General features: G+C 37.2%; 1 protein-coding gene across 14 annotated transcripts in view; it reads right to left on the bottom strand.

Annotated features, from left to right (window-relative positions):
* The window catches only part of SORCS2 (sortilin related VPS10 domain containing receptor 2), a 595,072-nt gene that overhangs the window by 111,438 nt on the left and 459,766 nt on the right, over positions 1-23,868 (bottom strand). For all 14 annotated transcript variants that reach the window (XM_068679841.1, XM_068679839.1, XM_068679837.1 and 11 more), the window contains exons 4-5: positions 5,207-5,371; positions 625-698 (exon numbers count right to left, since the gene is read on the bottom strand). In XM_068679841.1, the coding sequence (XP_068535942.1) occupies positions 625-698; positions 5,207-5,371 (239 nt within the window). The remainder of the gene's footprint in view (positions 1-624; positions 699-5,206; positions 5,372-23,868) is intronic.

Consider the following 23,868-nt stretch of genomic DNA (forward strand, 5'->3'; position numbering starts at 1 on the left):
CTTTTAAATACAAAATCAATTAAAAACACCAAAGTTTAATTTTGATGCAAATTATATATTTTACAAAATTACTTAAATTGCAGAAAAGAAAACAAAACAGACATTGACATCCTTCAAAAATGTTGTCATTCTGCTTAAATCACTTCCTAAATGTTTTGAGAGGCAAGATAAATTAAAATCATTTGATATATGTGTACTCAGTAAAGTCATATTTTTCACCAGTTTCCCTAACAGTGTAAGTTTATATATGACTCCAGTTAATAGGTCTGATTCAACATTTCTTAAAAACGTTATAGATTTTTCTCCGTGAAAATACTGTTCTCCCTTTTTGTAGACCAATTTTTACCAGTAAAACAAAAAAAAATGTCATTGGACATTACAGTTCTCTTTAATCTTCAGCTTCATAGAACTAGACCTATTAACCCCTATATACTGATACTTAGCGTGAGCACAAATTTACAATAGTGGATGCATCAATGCTGACATACTCGATCTGCAAAAGAAACCAAAGCTCTTACTCTCCTTAGCACATCTGAAAACATCTTTCTTGATTAGAAACAAATATTTTTGCTACTCATTTTTTAAAAAAAGTTATTATTATATGGAAGATAATGGGCATCTTACCAAAAAATGTGATCTTTTGAAACTCGCTCCTGCAGAAGAGTCCATTTTTTCCCCAAGTCAATAGATGCATAAACCTACAAAAAAAAAAAAATGATATACATATTAAAATATGTACATATTAATATGTACATATTAAAATACAATAAAAACAATGATATACATATTAAAACGGAGGTCCCATGTCACTATTAAAATGACAGATTGCACACCAAAAAAAAAAAAAGAAATCAGGAACTCTCCACGATAACTTTCCATAAAGAACAAAACTCAGTGACAATGTCTTCTTGTCCACCATGAAAACAATTCATAATTCATTTTGGGTCAGATTCTTTTTGACCCCAGCAAAGCTACATAAGAGGGAGGGTACAAGGATACTTTTCTTCTCCTTCTTTCCCCTCATTGAGGAAACAAGCACAAATGCTCCCTTTATGCTTCAGGCCTTAATTCCATCAAACATACTTAAGCTAGGAAGTCAATGGATTCAAAACTCTGCTAAAGTAGGACCAAAAGATATTATAGGAATACTTTAGAGATTTGATGTGGAAAGATGTATTTAGGTGCATGCGTCATGGACAGCAATTCAAGACCCGTGAGAAATGGTCACTCAAAAGAGTGGCAGATGATGGCCTGAAGGAAGAGGATGATTCCAGTTCCACCTTCCCTCAGAAAAGCTTATTCCCACCAAGTCAAATGCTAATGATACAGATATATATATCAATAGAGGAGACCACAGCTGTTTTAACCAAATATAAATTGGGGAATGAAATAGCTCTTCAAAAATCTCCCTTCTTTAGCATTTGCCTTCATAATCTGTTTCCTGTAGTTAAAAGAGCAACTGCCTATGAGACAGATTTAAAACCCCCTGCTGTCTACATGCATTTCTTGTTTGATCCAATTTACATATGATAGGATTTCTCTTAATGTCTCCAATGCAAAAAATGCAAATAAAATTGTCCTACTCTGATGTGGGAATAATTCACTTGTTCAGACACCAGCCATTAGAGAGGAGAGAATCTTATGAGGACTAGTAAGAAATGTTTTTCTTTTAAAATTACAGGTTCAGTTGCAAATGAATAGAACTATGAATTATGTTTTACTACAGAAAAACAGCATTATTACTATGTAAAGATAAGGGCTGAAGTAACTTCCCTCAACATAAACTCTGCAGGTATTCATTAAATTTGAATTAGAAATAAAACAGCATTTCCTACAGTTTCTATGCACTTCAAAATTACTGGGCTTCATTCCACTGCACAATCAGCTAAAGCAGGTAAAGTACAGCTGTGGTAAGAAATGAGGATCAGGACTCATAGTTTACTTTAATGTTGACCCAGCCAGTGCACAGACAGAAATAATCCAGGAATCAAAAAGTCAGAGTGAAGAGCATCCTCCTGAGTGGGAGAAGCATGGCTTTGCACCTGCCAGACCATTCAGAGCAGAGAACCTGAGCTGTTTTTTCAAACATTTGTAACCACAGGCAGAAAAGATGACCACCGTTTTGACTGTGGTCATCAAATGGTGGGCCCTGCTCAGCTAGCTACCTGTCATAGCAAACCACTATTAACCTGGAAGAGATAATCATTTAAAGCTTTGCCCTAATTCTGGTGTCCAACCTGCAAACAAAACAAGAATTCAGAGGTTCCTGGAAGAGGGAAAAGAGTGATTTGTGATAACAGACAACAGTGGCACATAAAAAAAAAAAAATATGTATTTTTCGTCATGGATAAATTTCAGAAGAAAATTTGAGAAGAATCTCACCAATAGAACAGAGATGTCTGTGCAGTGGGGGCCAAAAAAAAACAACCAACAAAGAGATCAAACCCCAACCACACCCTGGCCCTTCCCGATCCAAATAAACCTTCCACACACATTTAAATTTTAATTCTAGGAGCTTATGAATAAACAGTTTGATTTTGTGTAGTGAGAAGCCCTTGCAATCTTACTGCAAGGGAGAACAAAGTAGGAATAATGCAACATTCAAACAGAGGGATTTTTAACTGATGAACTATTTGAAAGAAATTTAAAAAATAAGTTGTACCAAACTTAGGTACACATTTGAGGTGAAAACAGCTATATTAGTGGACAGCTAAAATTTCTGGCTTTAGTGAACACATCTAATAGATGTTAATTATCACCCACATAATAATTGTAGAGAATCACTTTGAGAAGAAATTAAAAATGCATTTCTTAGTTTTACCATTTTTCCATCCTTACAGCTTCCCAATGAACAATTAAAATCTACTTTATCTCTGTCAAGTTTTAAAAATCAAAAAGCATTTATAGAGACCCAGTGAATAGCTGATTGTTATTCATTATTGCTGAGGTAGCCAGAAAAAGGGAGTATAGATTTGAGACAGTAAATGGATTAGTCCAACTACATTGACTAGATTTGCATTCATTTATGGTGTCAGCCAGAGGCTAGAGCTGTATTTAAATAAAATCTAGGCATCTGAATGAAAGAACAATGCAGATTTAGCAACATAAAATAAGGACTAAATCAAATCAGAAGTTGTGAGAAAGGCCGTGATGCTCCAGTAGACAGAGAAGCTTTGCTGATTGCTATTTATGAAGGACTTGATCCTGCATTCCTTGTATACTCAAAAGTGTCTTTGTAAGAAATCGTTTGAGTAACAGGAGGTAATGGCTTCTCCTGAGCTTTAGCTCATATAACTTCTTCATACTATGCTATTTCAGTGAAAGTAAAGTTAATTAACTCAAAAATCTGGAGTATGCAATCTCCCTAGGCCAAACAGATTTTGGCTTCAGATTCAGACTCTCTGGAAACCTTTGAGTTTAGTACAGTGACTTCTTTTCATGAGAAGCCACAAGTCTGATTTTCAACTCCTCCTTTGCCAATATCATTTCCTCCTGATAAGCCAGCTTTGTCAGATCTTAAACAAATTTGAAGCAGATTACTTGCCCAGTTATAGTCAAAGGCACCCTTCCTCCTTTAATATCTTAGGTAAAGATGCGGGGCTTGTCCAGTAAGTTATGGTTGACTCTACCTAACTTTCCCTGCTACTATTAGAGTTATCATTTAGTGAGTATTTTGTAGTTTTTTGTCCAGTTGCACTTTAAGTGTAGCTAGTAATGGTATCACTTATTTTGGATAATTATTGAAGTATAAAATGCCTGAAAACCTCCCTATTGCATAATTCATCAAAACACAAAGGAAATGCCTCACATTGAGCTCCTATCCCCTTCTCTTTCCTGACAAATATTTTTAATCACTTTAAAACACTTGTTGGTGGCTGGTCAACTTCTTAAGCACACTATGACTCTTAAAGACTCTGCCATTTAGTTTTTTGAGCCATTTGATCTCCTAACTATATTAAAATTGGGGATTATATCTATTATCAGAAACAAAAGTCAAACTGAGAACAGCACTTATCATAACATAGGCTTTTCATAACTTAAGGCTTCCCTGAAGCATTTTGTTCACATAACGTATTCACCACATTTGTAACAGTTAATTGTGTTAGGATTTGAAATTGAAACTAGTAAGGAAAATACTCCATGTAATTTGAGACGGAGTTTGGTTTGCTATGTTTTTATTATTATTATTATTATGCTTCCATCCTTATTTGCAAATGCCTGTAAAAACAAATTGTTTTGGGATCAGCTATTAAGTTATGTATTACAGAAAATATCCCAAAGGATGAGTTGATGTAACATAGCTGAAATCAGTGTAGTATTTTGCTGCAGCATTAGCAACTGTGTCTGACTACACTCACCTTCTATGATCTCTTACAAGGGTCCATTTTTGGACTAGTGTTTGACTAATTTCATTTTAAAACAGGAGTAACAATGGAAGACAGACAAGACCACTATCAGGACCAGAATCACAGTGATTTTAATGTTGCAGTTTGGGCACTATGAAAAAGAGATGAATGACACGCTTACGGGTTGTCTGCTCACTTGGTGTTTAGCCTAACCCATCCAGAGAGATGACTTTATAATTTAATCAGAAAAAAAGTCTCAAGGATGGTCAAAATTACATAATACAATGACTGCATCTTAATATATTCTATCATGAGTGAGAGAATTAATCTACTGTTGAGAGAAATCTGTTTCTACAGATTCAGTGATTACCAAAATCCTCTTCTGCTGTATGACTGAACAGTTTATTTTACTTTCCTTTACATCCCATGAAAGGCCTTTGAAGGCAATATTTCAGCTTTACTAACTTTCTACTACATTATCAATTAAAGAGCAATTGCTTACATTTGGTTTCTAGGGAGGAGCACATTCCAGAGGTAGTACTCAACTCCCCTCCAGGTGGATAAATACTACCGATATCCATATCAACCAAAAATGTCAGGATTGAAATTACCATAAAGCAAAGATTTGGACATTAATGAAATAAATATTCAAATAGGTCTCTCAAAAACTGAATATGGTTTCCTTTTGGACAAGTGGTATTTCATAAAACCCAGTGCTCAGTGACATATGACAACAGTTTCATATATCTTCTTAACTCCTTAGTGAATTCCTTGAAATTTAGTTCCTAAATGGCTTCAGATTCAGACTCTCTGAATTTAGTTCCTAAATTTCAAGCAAATGCAATATCTTCATACTTTACCTTGCCTTCCTTTGTGTAAGCAAGCACCTTGTCTTCTTCTTTTGGGTGAAAAAGGAGAGTTTCCACAAAAAAAGTAATAGGTTGTTTCTGGAAAGTAGCTCCTTCATCCGTGCTTATGAAAAGGCTTTGGTCACGGTCATTATGAGAAGAGCTTACAAGAATGATCTAAAAGACAAAAATGACAACAAACATTCACTCAGAAGACTGTTTTCTCTAAAACAGAAAACAAAGCCTTATTTTTATTCTTGAAATGTCAGAATTTGTACACACCTTATCTATCAAAATCCTATGGAAAAGAAACTCAAAGGCATCTTAAGATGTTGGGACAGCAATATCGTATTAATCTTCCCTGACCTAATCTGTGAATCTTAAACTCTATAGTTTCTCTTGCAAATCACACCAAACTGATCACAATTCTCATCTCTACTCAAAATGATTGTCTTAGATCTTCATTCTCATGCAAGGTTCATGAAGCTACAAGAGAAAATCTTGAGACTAACCAAAAAAGATCTAATATGAGTAAGGATTTAATACGCCCATATAAATACATCACTTTATCTAGTGAGGCTACCTTTATAAATACTAAATATAAAAATAATCTCCGCTATAGTTATATAAAAATCACCACAAGAAAGAACTACGTTATAAAATATTTCCATTGCTTCACCATTCTCCTCCATGTTTTGGATAAAAGGGAAATTCACTTTGGTGCAGAAATATAAGCCAATCAATTATTTGCATTTCCTTCACATGTTCAGATAATACCTTACTTCAAACACAGTAATAATTTGAGCTGTTTTCTTGTGTGAAATTTGTGTCAGGCTTTCAGAAACAAGGAAATTCTCCTCATATAATTTAATCAAAACTGCATTCTTTTTAACTTCTTCACTTTTTGTAGTTGCTCAGTGTGTTACAGCACAGTTCTAAAAAATGCCAATGTGGAGATCCATTTTTATCGTCTCTCCCAGACCAAATGTACCCCATTTGCAAGTGAAAAGGTGCCCTTATTAACTGACAGCCAACAAACAAAACATGAATTTTCAAAAGGACAGCTGGGCTCTATTTAGCTCACTCTTTTAAAAACAATAAAACAGTAATAATCTTAGAATCAAAACATGTTTAAAATATTCAGCAAATGTCACAGAATCCTGATCACTGCTATATAGTGCCTGCAACTTGCTAACAGAGCTAAATGGCAACTAGTTATGCAAACAGGATTACAATAATGTGAATACAGAGAAGTAAATACATTAGAAAAAAATGCACAATTTTTATGTAGTCATCTTTTTAGGGTGAAGTTGAAGTTCAAAAAAATGAAATTTTTAATGAATTGCACAGATACAGCAAATGGTTGAGGCTTTTACTGCTACTGCTTGGGGGTAAAACTGAATACTTAAGGATGCATGAGCACTTGTACTTGAAACACATACACAGTTTCACAAATTTCTGCATAGCTTTCATATATCACATATTGAAATAGATTGCTGAACTAGAAAGTTACACATACTTCAGGATCCATGGTCCATCTCTGAGACCCCATGCTAATGCATTCATTAAGCCAAAACTGCAGTGATTAGCTGTGTGACTAGGTCAGTCAGAAGAGCATAATAGCCCATAACCTTCCCAAGATTTTCCATATTTTTAATTATAACTTTACCCAAGAGTATGAAAATGTGTCATTTTTATTGTAAGGTCTTTAAAAATGACATTTTCACAAGAGCCGTCTCTTATTCCTACTGCATGTAATGGCTTCCTTTATCATTGGTAAACTCTTCAAACAGTATCTGTTTAATTTATTAGTGTATACTGCATTTAAAGATTCTTGTAACATGTTCATTCAGCAGTTTTCTGCAGAGGCATGACACCAGACTGAAGTTGAATGTGGCTACAATGTGCTTCCCTACACCTTTGCTTGCATCACGAAGTGCAGAGAAATACTTATGCTGAGTGTGGAGATGTATACTTTCCTTGCTATACTGCCAACTGCAACTCAGGCTCAAAGCATCTAATTTTTCTTGGAAATAAAAGAATTCAAACTGTCAGCATGTTACCTGAGCTACCTAATGCTCAATCCCATTGGTTTCTGACCAGATAACAAAAAAAAAAAAACGCACAGTTCTGTGTAAAAGGGTCAAGCAAACTCTACAAGGAAGGCTGCAATAACAGTTCCACAAATCCTGCTGAAGCTTGTTAATGTGTGCATAAGACTGCTCCTGAGACTCATGCATAGCTTGCAGCAAGTCCAAGTTCTTCCATGTTGCATCACTAGATTCAGTATGGGACTAATTCCATGTAGAAAGATTAATTCTTTTGTATAGTGTCTGGTAGTCCAAATAATTTCCATAAATGTCAATATCTTCATTTTCTCCTGATTATTTCTTTAACAACGTATACAACTAAGACAAATAACTATAGCATACACCCCAGAAAAGGTATAAATTGCACCTAAAGAGAATAACAACCAGACTACCGTTTAGAGTGACTACAGTCCAGAGACTACAGTGTTACTGACCTGCTTTCCTTTTTTTTGGCCCAGTAAATTTTATGATCACAAAAATACACAAAGATTGGTTTCAAAATAATAAAGGAATTAATTTTATAAATATGGGAGCAGCTGTCACAGTTGATGAACATCGAGTATAGATATGTCTGTTTCTCATCCATAATGAGGACCAAGAAAGCAACTTTCAAAGAATATCATTCTTGAAACTGAAGTCTGAGGAAAAGTGTTAGATATAATGAAATGAAAACGCACTGTGAGAATTGCTAATGGTGTCCTTAAAAAAAATATTATGCATCTTTCAGAGTTAAATCTGTGAGAAAAAATATAGCCTAAAGATTGTAGATATTTAAGCATACATGGCAGAGTCCCTTACTATATCCTTACCTACACACATATCACAGTTCATTTAATGAAATATTTTTGAACTTCACTCAGTGTTCTGATTTATATTTCCATAGTTTAAACTGATGATTTTGTGCCAAGCATACAGAATTGCCCCCCACAGCTAACGCACTGGGTGCTCAGACTTGCCTGCTAGCTAGCACTACTTATTTAGGAAAATATTCCAGAGTAAATATTGTACCCACATTAAATGCTTTCCATAACGTTTTATTTACTTTGTAAGTACAAAAAATACCCAAACCTTCCTGCTAGCAACTGATGAAGTGATGCAACTGGGACATACTATCTGGAGAGTGCTGACTAGAAGTGCTGAGGGTTTTAACTCAGAATAAACAGCTATTTGCTTGAATAATTTAGTATCCAAAAACCAGAACAAATTTTAATCACATCTAAACCTCACTTAAGCTTCTTTTAACCTTTTTTTTTTTTTAACATGACATTTCTCTTTCCTGTCAAACTCTTAGGTTTCTTTTCTTTTCTTTTTTAAACAAAATTGAGCTTAATATTGTGCTGTTTATCCCTAATCTCACTTCTTAATTTCCCATCAGTTAAACAGACCACAATAATGAATGTGTATATATTTAGATCAGATGTAAATCTACAACTTCCAATAGTTGAATGTAAGTAGAATATTTGAAGGTGAGAACATAACCCATGGATTATCAAGCATGTGAATAAAAGGATTCTGTAGATCAACGGAGAGGAATGCAAAAAATATTTCTTATAAAAAAATAGTTAACCAAGTCAACATATAAACTAAAGCATCCCAACAATTAAGGAAAGCCATGCTTTTTCTTGTTTCAGAAAAACATAGTGAAGCAGGAAGAAATATAAGAAGCCAAATAAATCTGAAAATAATGTGATTAAAGCCATTTTTATTTAATCTCTCTTTCAGGATTGATTGGTCAACATATATGTCTGTCTGCTCCCTCTACTGGGTGGAATCACAATCTGAGCCCAAAGGATAAAAAGACACTGACAGCAAAGGCTACAGTAGCTTGGGTATCATACTTCTTCTTCCCACTATTACCATGAAGACTTGAAATAATCATAGTGATTACCAGGGAGTCTTAACTGTAGATTTGGCAGCAATTCAAAGCTATGCTCTAATTTCAAGTGGCAATAAACACAGGATATTAACATGCATCATTTGCACTGTGTCTGAAATATAACTCCCTCCCCTCAGCCTAGGTCCAATCAAAATGTAAACTCAAGATAAATTTGATCTTAATCAGCACTTTCTCTAAAACAAGGCAATCTTCTAACAAATTACAATTGTGCTGTCTCTTTCAGCTTCAGCAACTGATCTTAATTATAATTCTAGCTTTTATTTCCGTTCCTTTTCTCTAGTATTAAAAAAAAAAAAAAAAAAAAAAGGAAAAAAGTCAAAATGTCCATCATAAAGAAATTTCTAGACTTGCAGCATCTGACTCACTCCAGGAGACTTCTGCAGTAAGTGGTGAGAGAGATAATACACTTTTTTTTTTTTTTTTTTTTTTTTAACTACATGGGCCCGTATATGGTCAAAAATCAGGGCACTCCATATTCCTGAGCACTCTAAGTTGTACTTGGAAAAAAGAAATTTACTTTGGACTGAGTAAGTTATTGAAATTCATAAACTATTCATTTAAGAGTACACAGCAGCCATACAAGAGTAGTTAAGCATGCCCAGGAAGCGCCTACACCTCTCCAGGCCCTCCAGTAGACATAGAGGACTTGGGTATGGGCATTCAATCCTAAGGAGTGCTGGACTCACTCCAGCAAAAACCTTAGTGGCAGAACTAATTTTAAACTTATGAGCCATCCCCACTAAGGTCAATTAACTTCCATTAAGAACATGTAATATTATGCCTGGATGAAGGCTGTTAACTGAACGGGACTCAAGGCTGCTGGGCACAAGGCAACCCTGAAATCCTACTGATACCACCACATAGAACTGCATATCTGCATGAATGTTGAAGCTATCTCAGAGCAATATTCATATAGCTTCACAGCACTGCAATCACACCCTCAACATTTTTGAGATTAAGTAACTAAGTCATCTATTTTTCTTGCTCGTACAGTTTACATTATTTATGTGTTATTAGATGTGCCTGGCTGATATAGAAATTACTCTAGCTCCTGGTCACAATTGTAAATGAGATGTTGCTTCTCAGACGGCATTCATAAAACAGAATGCAGACTGCCAAGGGTTATGATTTTTATCTTGGATGGTATGAAAGACCTGATAACTCAAGAGTAGCAAAGCCGCAGAGTGAAATATAGTTCCGTTACTCTCACAGTGGTAAAAACAATATCTAAAGAATCGAACCAGGGTAATTCCAAGCAGAGAGTAAAATAAAATTCCTTCCAGCTAGCAGGTTAATCTTGTAGATATTTCCTTGAAATTGCACCTAAAATCATTCCTCACAAATTTTATACTTATTAGTGAATGTAATCACAAATGAATCATTGAAAACTGAGAAGAGCTAGAAATCCAGCTTCTTTGTGCAACTGAATTGCATAAATGCACATTCATATGTACATTAACATTAATATACATGCATCCCAAAATAGTACTTTTCATGGTAAACATTAACAACTTTGAGAATTCATACATGTATTTTCTTTCTTTTGAAGAGTCTTCTCCAACAGTCGCACATACGCATTTCAAAACAGCAACTAGTTTCTGTGAAAATTGCCATTAGGGAATGGAAGGCAGTAATTTTAAGGAAGGCTCCCGAGGTACATCTGCTCCACTGATCATATAATCTCAGGACACAATCAAAGGTTACATGAAACAATATGGTGGAGCTAATGGAAAGCATGTAGTACAGTTTCATCTCCCCCATGTTGTGGTCAGCTCATTAATCACTTGGAGAATCACAACTGAAGCTCTAATACTATTAAACTAGTACCAACAACATGTTAGGCATGTTAGGATGTGGAGCAAATATAAAGGATTTAGGATCTTAAAAGAAGCTGGCTAGAAACTGCAGTAGTTGGTTACACATGAAACATGATGAGGAGGGAATGAGCATCAGAATCAGTATCTAAACAGAAAAATATTATTATTGCAGTGTGATGCTATCACATTTGATGCTAGCAACAAATGGCTTAAACTGCAACTAGGCAAGACTGAAATGACATAATCTGCTAGTAAGACGAAACAGTTTCGAAAGAGCTACCTTTTCTCTAGGGCTTTCACTATATGGGCAGCATGTTGAAGGCAGGCTGTGTATCATTCTAATGAATCCGCACAGATAAACAGCTACAGAAGTTCTGTCGGAGGTTGATGACCAGCCTGAAAATCTTTCCCTGTTGCACTTGTTGGCAATTTGTATATATTTAAATCTGCTTGATCTCTATAACTGAACACCTCAAAGATGCTGACTACTGAGAGTCCATCTCTGGGGAATGCTAACTGCAGCTCCATTCTTCAGTTTTCTTATTTAGAGAAATGAATGGGTAGGATAAGTGTTGGGTAGGATAAGGAAGCTGAGACATTACCTCTCCCTCCGTGGGAGCAAATTTCGCCCACCTGTACATTGCTGGAATAAACACACATTAAAAACAAAACAAAACAAAACAAAAACACACACATTGCAATTCAACTAGAGTGGCAAACCAAATTTTCACAAGGAATGCTTTGTTCGAAAACATTTCAGAGCAGTAACTGATGCCACCGGACCAAAGATTCTACAGTAATGAGCAAATATTAAGCAAATTTGGATTAAGCAAAGTTGGCATTCCTGCAGTATACTGAGACAGAGAGGTGAATATGTCAAAGGCTACAGTACAGGGAGAAAGAGTAGTCAATGTCTTTTTTTTTTTTAATAACAAATCTTGATATTATTTTGATATCATTGCACCTTATTTTTTTGCTTGTTTTGTCTCTGCATATTTCACTGTGAATTTCTGCATTGTACAATTGGGAATAAAGTGAAAACTGAAGAGCATTTTAGTCTTCCTGCAAGGTCCAATGTTAACCTGGCTATTGCTAATTCTCAAGCAAAGGTGATCACTTAATGTACCACTTATAACTTTCTATATCTAAAATAACAAAATCTTGTCTTAAGATGTTTTGAGAAATGATTATCATATTGATATGTTCACATATTCATATGGTTTCATTTAAAATAATGTACTCTAATACACCAGGAACAAAATCGGTCTTTCAGTATGTTCTAAATCAGCAGTTTGAGTGGAAAATAGCACTTGAGGAGGCATACAGCCAGTTCTTGTCACAGCAGGAGAATGTTCTCTAACCAGGTTTTATACTGCTGATAAAATGAGGGCATTTTGTGTGACTTGGAGGGAAAAAGAAAAGGGGGGGGGGGGAGAGAGGGGAATTAGATAGCACAACAGAAATGGGCAAGTTTTGTTCTTCCTCACCAACATCTCCACAAATGTTATTTCCAGACAGAACAGACACACACTGATCTTTTTTGGTTTGGGCATTCACTAATTAATCTAATTCAAGACGTATTTTTCAGACCTCCAATAAACCTGTAAATATATTCTGCCTGAAGACATCACAAAGCGTAAATATAAAGCAATGCTTCTCAAACAGTATATTGGATGCACAAAAAATGACTGCATATATGCGTTGATCTAATTTAATGAAGAGACAAGTCAAACAGTTCCCAGCCTCCAACCATTAATTTGTTTGGATTAAAACTGCATTAACTTTGAAGAGAAATTACATGGATAGTAATTAGAAAATAGAGGGAAAAGAAAAAAAAAAAAAAAAAACATGAAGGAAAGCAGTTATGGTGGTAAAAATATCAGTTGTATGGCATTGATCAAAACCCACCATATTGAATAAAGGTAAAAACTATTCCTTCACACTAAAAATCAGGTGTGCCAAGATTTTCCCCTTCAGTCCTAAAATCTCAACAGATTCCTGGTATTCTTGCAAACGCCATGTAATAATGTTCCCAAGATATCCTCAACTCCAACAGAGGAATCAACTTAAAGCACCTCCATTCCTTTCTCTCCTGATGCTATAAAGAAGCTTTTATGGAGATCAATGTATTCACTAACTGTATTAGAATTTGTAAAGAATATGCAGCATATTCCAAAACTATGTATCTGTATATACTTTTCTACCCATGCAAAGGTTCATGCAACCAGATGGGATACATCCAAACTTGTTGAAGTAGCTGGCTGAAACCACTGAGAGCTCTGACAGTTTCTAGCTATTGGGAGAGGTTCCTGAAGACTGGAAAAGAGAAACACAGTACCCATCCTAACGTCATCTACAAAGTCTCACACCATATTTTGAACTCATCTGTTCCGATATCTGAAGGGATATCTGGCACTACAAAGTGAGTTATTAAAGTCCTTACCCTTAAAGAAGCACCTGCTTCCTTTAAAGAACTGAAGGTGCTCTCCTTAATGGAGGTCTGGGCATAGTTAAAAATTGAGTAGTTCTTCTCTTGTAAACTGTGGGGAAAATAGGAAACCTTGGGGAAAGAGCTGCATCGAGCAAGTCTTTTGTACATAAGCCACAGCTGATTATGTAGTTTTGAAGAGGAAAACGGAAAGGGAAGAAGAAAGGGAGGCAGAGCAGCAGAAGCAAGCACTGCAAAAACAGTAATTATTTTTCACTTGAATTTGGCTATATCTCCATTATGTAGACTACAAAGCTTAATTATAAAATCTCTTGCTATTGAAATATTTCTCCTTATCTTTGATATCCAGCCCAAATGGACTGGAAAAAAAGCCCTTGAAAAGCAGAAAGGAAATGTCTTTTACAGTAATTTTTGGTCCCATTAGGGTGAATCTCATTAATAGAAAAAGGACTTCACTGAAGAATGGAGCTTTTATATTCAGAAGCATACAGTACTGCTGTGCCTGATTCTAGCAGCACTGTAGATAATAAACCTCTCTCCATCAGGGTTTAGATTTTTGTAAAATACCCATTTTATATTGAGGTAGGGTTTTAGAAAAAGCACATATCTGGCACTCACTGTGCTAGTTTTCTCCAGATGTACTTAGGGTAGGTGTTGATTGGAGCTTTTAAAAGATTATTTTATTTATTTATATTGTAAAGAATCATTTTGTCATAACTGACGGGTTTTGCTGAAAACTTACAACACCAAATTTACCAGCATGATTCAGAAGGCCAATGGGGGCATTAGGGGCAGAGGATATTTTTTCTGGGTCTGTTCCACCTTACACACATAAATAGAAAATATTTGCTGGGACAGAGCCACTGACTTTGTGCATCAGTTGTTAGAGCACTCATGTGTCATTGCAGAAACATGACTGTTAGTATCTTCCCAGTCAAATGTTGTGATTCATAAGGCATAGGCAATTCTCTATGTATTCTCATACATATTAGAGAGAAGAGGTCGTGCATCAGCAGAACCGAGACAGAAATACATGAAATGTTCTTTCACTCATGTGCTAGATTTGTAAACTTGGGTTCCAAGGTATGTAGTTTCTATGTTTGTTCCCAAGCACATTATTTTGGCTCTTATTAGAACATTTTAATGAGAAGTTCAGAAGTAGGAAAGTAAATAAAATGAATGCACAAGTATAAAACATTTCTACTAATTCTCCTTCTCCCACTTATACTAACACTTAAGTCTCATGAAATGTTTGTAATTTATGCTGGGCTGCTTCATCTTTATTTATTTATTTACAGGGTGTGGGAGGGGGAAGCATAATCTTACTTTAGAGCAATTCTGAAATCAGAGAGCATGGAACCAGGCAGTGAGTTTACAGACACAGAAGGCAGGTAGGAAGATTTCAGGAGCTTCCTGTCCTGGCAAGACTATTGCTAAAAGAGATTCAGATATAAATTAGAGCTGCTACTGAAAAATAAAATTGAAGTAATACAATTAATACTTTTTGTCTAAATAAAAAAGCTACACAGAGCTCTAAAAATCTCAGGCTGAGGTTAACCTTGGGGGTACCAATTCTGTTCTCAGAGTCAGCGGGAACTTCACAATTGGTCCATAACGCAGACCCCAGCATCTAAAGCAGAATCCAAAGGTCTTTGGTCTTACCACGAGTCTGGCACTTGGAATGATTTGGTTTTAGTATTTCAGGATATAATGCGAATTTCATATGAAGCTTTACATACAGAATCACAAAACTGTCTAGGTTGGAAGAGACCTCAAGATCACTGAGTCCAACCTCTGACCTAACACTAACAAGTCCTCCACTAAACCATATCACTAAGTTCAACATCTAAATGTCTTTTAAAAGACCTCCAGGGATGGTGACTCCACCACTTCCCTTGGCAGCCCATTCAACCACATTCAATGCCTAACAACCCTTTCTATAAAGAAGTTCTTCCTAACGTCCAACCTAAAACACCCGTGGCACAACTTAAGCCCATTCCCCCTCGTCCTGTCACCAGGCACATGGGAGAACAGGCCAACCCCCACCTCGCTACAGCCTCCTTTAATGTACTTATAAAGAGCAATAAGGTCACCTCTGAGCCTCCTTTTCTCCAGGCTGAACAAGCCCAGCTCCCTCAGCCGCTCCTCATAAGACTTGTTCTCCAGACCCCTCACCAGCTTCGTTGCCCTTCTCTGGACTCGCTCGAGCACCCTGATGTCCTTCTTGCAGCAAGGGGCCCAAAACTGAACACAGTACTCGAGGTGCAACCCCACCAGAGCTGAGTACAGGGAGACAATCACTTCCCTAGACCTGCTGGCCACACTGCTTCTTATACAAGCCAGGATGCTGTTGGCCTTCTTGGCCACCAGAGCACACTGCTGGCTCATATTCAGCCAACTATTAACCAATACTCCCAGGTCCTTCTCCACCAAGCAGCTTTCCAACCACTCCTCTCCCAGTCTGTAGCTCTGCTTGAGGTTGTTGCACCCCAGGTGCAGGACCCGGCACTTGGCCTTTTGAACTTCATGCAGTTGACCTCAGCCCATCGGTGCAGCCTATCCAGATCCTCCTGCAGAGCCTTCCCACCCTCGGACAGATCGACACACGCACCTAGCTTGGTGTCATCTGCAAACTTACTGAGGGTGCACTCGATGCCCTCGTCCAGATCATTGATGAAGATGTTAAAGAGGACCGGCCCCAGCACCGAGCCCTGGGGAACACCACTAGTGACCGGCCTCCAGCTGGATTTGACTCCATTCACCACAACTCTTTGGGCCCGGCTATCTAGCCGGTTTTTAACCCAACAAAGTGTACACCAGTCCAAGCCACAAGCAGCCAGTTTCTTGAGGAGAATGTTGTGGGAAATGGTGTCAAAAGCCTTACTGAAGTCGAGGTAGACCACATCCACATCCCTCATCCACTAAGTATGTCAGTGTCATAGAAAGAGATCAGGTTCATCAAACTGGACCTGCATTTCATAAACCCATGTTACATCACAGTTTCTCTAACTTTTACATCAATACCAACAGGATGGGAATAAAATTATGTACGTGCATACAGTTGGTATTCAAAGGGAAATGGAAGAATCCCAGAAAGAGTGAAATTCCAGAATGGGAGAACAAAACACTGAAGAGGATGCATTGACAATTCAACAAAGAATGGAAAAAATCTCTGCCATTCTCCTCAAAATCTCCATCTTGTTCATATTTTGATTTAATTAGCAGCAAGTACCCGATACCATGAGTCATTTTACTGTTTTGGGAATATTGGAAGTATATATGGGGCTACTGGAACCAGCCATCCGAAAACAAAAAGAATTACAGGAATAAATAAAAAAGCAACCCCCCACCCCCACGTTTTTAATGAAACTTTAATCACAAAAAGTTCATATTAATACTAGGAGTTGTTCCGACTTGTAGAAAAGTTAGCTATTTTAAAAATTTCAAAAATTTAGTTTAAAGAACCTTTTTCAATGACTGAATAATAAATTTCACCCATTTACTGTACATTAACACCACACCATACTGATGTTTTCAGTGGCCTTGGTATCTTAGAGTTAACTTTCACGAGGAAAGAACACCTCACTGCTCCAGAACTGATTTCTAATCTCAGCCTTGCAGATGTGCATGCTTTTGATTAAATCTGCAGGTCAGCTGGCATGTACAAACACAGCAAACAAAACACAGACCTGGGTGCCTTTGGAACTGAACAAGCAGTCTTAAATAACCTGGGTTAAACAGAAAAGATTAAAACAATTAATCTCAGTTGGTAATTAGCTCTTGTTCTGGCAGATGTAGTTCCAGTGTTTGATAAACACTGATGGATACTGCCCAGGTGTTGCATAAGAATATAGTTCCTTGACTTGGAACTTCCTTGTTTTTACAATCTTTTTCTTTCTTTCCTTTCAAATGAATGCACTTTTTTTTCTGGGTTAGAAGTTCAGCTCTCTTTTTTTCCCCCCTCTCCTTTGCCTGTGCTCCTTGAATCCCCTGTTGTGCTAATGGACAGACTGTGTGGATAAATCCTAGAATGTTCGAAGAACAGTGAATAACAGAAACACGTAGGTAGGAAGGGTCTTCCAGAAGTCATCTAGCTCAACCTCCTCCTCCAGGAAAGGCCAGGTAGAGTAGATATTTCAAGACTATATTCCCTCATGTCCTGAGTATCTCGAAGGATGGAGAACTCACAATCTGGACAGCCTGTTTCAGTATTTGTCCTAATCATACAAATGCTTTTCCCCGTAAGCCATTGGAGTTTCCCATGTTCCAGTTTGTCTTGCTGCCTCTCCTTCCAGTCTATGTCTCTAAGAGAAGTCTCCAGCTTCAGATACATCTGGTTTTAGACACCAATAAGATCTCCCCTGAGTTTTTTTCAGGCTGAGCAAGCTGAGCATGTCCTCCACTGAGCTCGTGCTACATCAATGCCTCTCTTGTCCTGGGGAGCCTAAAACGGGATGAGCTGTTCCAGATGTAGTCTTGAAAACTGCCAAGTAGAGGGGAGGGATTACTTCCCTGGACCTGCTTGCTACATTCTTTCCAGAATGTGTAGTTGGCTTTCTTTGCTGAAAAGGCACACTGCTCTGCCCTTGGCAGTTCAATGAGGACCCACCAGATCTTTTCAGCAAAGCTGCTTTCTAGCCAGTCAGTCCCCTATTTGTACAATTGCTGGAGTTATTACATCCCATATATAGGATTTTTTTTTTTTCCCCATCCACAGTGGGTGGCTCTGAAAGTGCCATCCTGAAAAAATGTGAGTAGATTGAGCCACCTAACAATTGCTATTTATCTTGTTGGTAAAAGCTAGATTCCCAGGTAAAGTGAGGTCAATTGCCCCTTAGACCAAGACTCAACATATGATGAGGCAGGATCTCTGTCAAAATCCCTAGATTAGGAGGATGACTTTCCACCCTTGATCTTCTAGTGTCAGTTATAATAATTAAGAATGTGTACCGGGTCAGGCTGGGATGGAGTTAACTTTCCCTGCAGCAACCCAGACAGTGCTGTGCTCTGCACTTGTAGCTAGAAGAGCAGTGGTATCACACCAATGTTTTGTCTACTACTGAGCAGTGCTGGCACAGCACCAAGACTCCCACCAAGCCCCCAAAGCCAGAAGTGGGGAGGGGACATCACCAGGGCAGCTGACCTAAACCAACCAAAGGGATATTCCATACCGTATGGTATCACACTCAGCAATAAAAGGTGGGAAAGGGGAAGTAGAGGGGGGGCTCTCCTTATGAAGATGTCTGTCTTCCCAAGCAACTGATACGTGTATTGAGGCCCTGTTTCCCAGGACGTTGCCAAACATCGTTCATTGATGGAAATTAGAATTTTTTTTTCTTCTCTCTGTGCTTCTGCATGGCCTTTAAATGTGTTTTTTGTTTTTCTTTTCTTTTTCTTTCTTTCTTTTTCTCTCTCTTCCTTTTTCCTTTAATTAAATTCTCTCTATCTCAACCTGTGAGCCGCCTTCTTCTTTTCAGCATACTTTCTTCTCCCCTCCCTGTTCTTTTGAGGAGGGGGAGTGAGAGGGCAGTTGTGGTGGTTTGGCTGCCCAGCATGGTAAAACCACCACAGAACGTTTATTTGCTCAACTATATTCTAGAATACATTCAAATAATATTTTCTGGTCTTGAGATTTGTTTCAAAATTTGCTTTTTGTTCTTGTGTTTTCTTAAGCTTATAAAACTTTCCAATATATCTTTTTGGGACACTTTGTCCTTCATCTCCCATGTTTTAATCCACTGCTGCCCTGGACTACAGGTAGCCACTGATTAAAAGCACCAGAAGATTTAGGGTCTTTTATATCAATTGCATTTGACGTGATGTTCCTAAAAAGCTGTAAGCACCATCAAACTCTGTGTAATATAACACACCTTACTGGGAGAGGCTAGATGGTGTGAGTTAGCCAGAAAGGATGAGCCATAAAACAAGAAGTATTAGAAGTTATGAAGAGCTTCTTTCACATAATTAAAAGTTAATTAAAAACTCTTAGTATAATCTATATCCAGGAAAAATGGCCTTTTGTCATTTATATGAGTGAGTTTCCTGAAAGAAGCACTCATCTGAGACTGCAGCCCATTCCAGAGAAGTAAACAAACAAACAACAAAAAATCACACAATCAACAGCCTGTCCCAGGTGGCATACTAATTTACTAACAGTTCTTGATAATTTATTGCAAGTTAAACAGTTCAGTGACAGACTGGAAAAAGAAAAAAAAAAAAAAGAAAAAAAGAGACAGTTATTTACTCTCTTCCTTGACAGTGTCTCATGTTCAAATCTACCTCACTTCATCAGCTTGCTCCTAGGCATTTCTCTGAGAGAATTAATAAGCAGGCAAGAAAAAAGTAGAGGAATAGGCTATAACTCATTTACTGTTACTGAAAACAAAAGGGCCTATGAGACATAAAAGACATCAAAGATGCTACATTGACCAAAAAAAGCTCAATCCCAAGAGAAAAAAGAAGTCTCAGTCTCATTCAAGAAGAAAGATTGCCCAGGTGGATGGCTAGTCTTCCCAAATTGCCTCCAAACAGACCTTTCTGGTCTGTGAAATAATTTCTTTTGATTGCTAAACAATATTGCATGTTTATACAGAACCAAAGGATCCTAAATCAAAATGTTTCAGAAAGTAATAACTAACATTTCTGTCAGTTGCAGCTGCATAAATCAAGGTGGTGTTTGGGGATGCAGAAATAACACAAGTTAAAATTCATAAACAAAGCAGCAATAGGATTCCACCATCTAAAACACAGTCAGCATGCCTATAGTCCTAGCTAAGTTTTCAAAAAGCTTCAGCACATCTATGCTCCTCTGTCAGCTTGATTACAAGTTGCCCAGGGCAAGACTGTCTCTCTCTTTCACATCTGGACAGTGCCAAACTCAATCATACCTTTGCCTGTAGGTACAACCAGGATAAAAGTAAATAAATACAGCTGCAAAAAACAGACTGGTCACTCCAAGTGCTGAGAGCTGCTGAGCATTTTTAGAACTCAATTCTTTTTTCTGTTTTTAACCCCTAGATGAGAACTTAGTGATTTTTAGGGAGACATCAAATATATATGGCAAATTAATTCAAATGAGCTACACACTGCTCTCATTTCCACCACCATAAACAGAAAGCAACTCCATTAATTTCATTCATTGTACTACTGCTCATATACTAGAGGTGTGATTTGCAAAATACTAAGCACCAGAAATTCCCAACTGTATCATCATCTTTCATGCTTTCCACAACTTTCAGAGATGTTAAATCTATGCCTACAGAGCAGCCTGAGTCTGCTAAGCTTCATATTCTGAGCATCTTTTTCAAGGTTTATCACTGGGAAGAGTTTTCAGTATCCTGGAGCTACGAATGTGACTTTGTAAACAATCACAGACAAGTTTTGTAAGGAGCAGTGGGTATTAATGAAAGGCTTGATGTCATTCAGGCTGTTAAAATTGCTGCAACCAGCAAGGAAGAGAGTAAAACAGAACGACGCAGGTTCATGCCTGAACAACCTGTCATGGCACCATGCTAACTGACTGTAACTGCTGCAAGCCAGTGAGAAGCTGAACTGTTCATCACCTGGAATACAAGCTCTAAGAAATGTCAGATTGCCAACAGCTAGTTTAAACAGGATGAAACAAGGACTTTTTTTTTTTTTTTTTTTGCATGGGGCATATAATTTCTGGGAAATGGCAAATCTCTGCGAACTCCCAAAACCAACAGACTCAATCTGTCAAGACTTAAGTAAGTACCACTCATCTGGTTCCCATTGCACACTCTCTCCATGATATCAGGGGCTCAGGTTCCTCTGCTGAACTGGACACAGGTCATGAGCACAGGTCATTTCCAAAAATCCCACCAGTAAGGGCACCTGTAATACTATGCCAAGATTTTTCTAAAAAAAAACAATTGCTGACTTTTTTTTCTTATCCACTTTCATATTTAAACTTAATGAATTTGTCTCTGCTTTGGGTAATTTGTGAACTTACATTTAGGCCACACATTTTCTTATGGAATATGGTATCTATATCCATTCACTTTTAAGTGAACTGAGGCCACATAGCTCAATATAGTGCAGATCTGGTTTCCAGCTAGAACTAATTCTACAGTCATATAATTATTTAATATCACTGAAAAATAAAATAAAATAAAAAGTATGCCTTATGTTGAGATGTTTCTCGGAAAGACAGAAGACAATCAGCGAAATTTTACAGCCTACCAACATGTCCATATAATAACCTATGAACCAGAGATCATTTCTGTTTTTACATGTCTGCAAGGCATTGGAAACATTCATGGGATACGGATCACATTACAATATGCATTTCAAGTTTGTATTGTCATTAGTATCCAAAATTTTCCATGCTCAGGCTGGGAATTTATGTATTTTGTTCCTTCAACCCCCAGTCCATCTTTTGATTTCTCCCCATTATTCATTTCTAAATGAAACTACAAGTTGACCACCTATCACTGAAGGGAAAGTAGAATGAGCAGTACAGGTTATAGGCGATTTGAAAAAGAACCACTCATATAAGTGTCTTCATCAAAAGCTGCAGTTACAGTGATTTATATGCTGACCTGTATCTCTATCAGATCTGAGCCCCACAGGAAAGCATTTGGTGTTCTGTAGTTTCCATTATGTAGCACAATAGCAATGGGTGATCATGCGATACTCTAAATTAACATATAATGAAAAATGGCTTGGTTTTGTCAATATTTTGTCTATGCATGTCCTGAGACCTGGGGAATGCACTGTAATGTTTGTAACTATTCTGCAAATCCAGCTACTGTATTTTTAGGCAAAATAATCAGCTGTGACCTTTATTAATACATACTTTGTTAAATGTAAGGAAGAAAAATGCTTTCAATGGGTTTAATTCATTGGAGAGGTTGTTTTTGTTTTTTCCCCACCAGAGTGATGGTAGCAAAACAATTTTCTGTGAATACTGTAACATAATGCAAGCTGACAAGGTACAGTAACCGTTTCCCAAAGCACATTGCACTACACAAATGTAGATCACGGCTGCAAAAAGCACACAGCCTTTTTTGTTTTTTTTTTTTTTTCAACAGGAGATTTGTAATTAAATTACATGCTTATAAAGCCTTCACCCTCAACACAAGATACTAAATCTATGCCAACTGTGCTGTATTTTGAGATTGGTTGTGTACAACCTCTTTGCTGAAGGTTACCCTCTGTAAAAGGGACGGCAAAATGTCTGCCTCAGTCACAGACTGGTATATTGTTTAAATCATCAATACGGAGGACAGTCATATGATTGACCAGAAGATAACTCTTGGATCCCAACAAGGACTTGACTGCCTGCGCAACACAGTCACAACAGGTACTTGGGAGTCAGGATCCCATGCTGTATTTGAGGTTTTCCCAGCAACTTGCTATAAGACTACAAAACTAAGTGTTTACTTTACCTCTCTGTGCTTTTGGATGCACATCAACTTAATGGAGATAATACTTATGTGCTCTGTAGAACAAAGATGATGGCATTAAAATATGACTGAAACTGTCCTCTGTTCCAAGTACTCCAGAAAACTCTAGCTTCCACTTCTCCATAAAAGCACACAGGTTTCACCCTGATAATTTTGTTTTTCATGTTGGCATTTTAAACATTTAATGTAAAATTATCATCGTAATATGCATGATGTAGGTCAAAAAAGTAGCCACTGAACAAGAAAACCAACACTACCATGAAGAAAAACAAACATCTTTTGTAATGTCATGATGAAGTCTCAAGAGCAGTTTTTCCAGTTGTCACCTCCACTCATCCAACCTCATAGTTCCCTCTAGAAATGACATAGCCAACCATAAATTTGCTGAAATTCAAACAGATATGAATCCCTATTCTACATAATAAAATCCCTTCACATAAAATCTACTTCTGTCACATCTACCAATATAAGAATTGTGGCTAGATCTATGAAGACAAGATCTATTGTGTCCTCTCAAAAAAACAGTTAAGATATTGGAGGTAGAAGTCTATATAGTCTTATTCCATTTTAACTTATTTTACTGAAATAGGTAAACCTTTATTTTGTAATAGGAGGCTGTGCAATCATGTTCCGTGGCCACCTGCTAAAGTAAAACAATTTGTGATAAGTGTCTTAGTTTTCAGAGGTGTAAGAGTTCAGTCTGTAGAGGTATATTATCCTCTAAAGAACACCAGTATTCACAAGATTATCCTTAGCTTCATTTCTGCGTCTTTCATACTATCAAGAGGTGATGAATTCAATGCAACAAGTTAACACTTGTACTAGTGGTTCATTGTTTTTTCCCAATTCTCATCTGAGGTTAGCTAGCTGTCTGTTTTTAGATCTGAGGAAAAAGCAGAATCACAATTATGCTGCGAATTCTGATTGGACTGTACTTAAATTACTCAGTAAAAAGGAATCATAAGTCATTTCATGTCAAATCATGCTCCATAC

Source organism: Anas acuta, chromosome 4, assembly GCF_963932015.1.
Source record: "Anas acuta chromosome 4, bAnaAcu1.1, whole genome shotgun sequence".
Taxonomy (NCBI): Eukaryota; Metazoa; Chordata; class Aves; order Anseriformes; family Anatidae; genus Anas; species Anas acuta.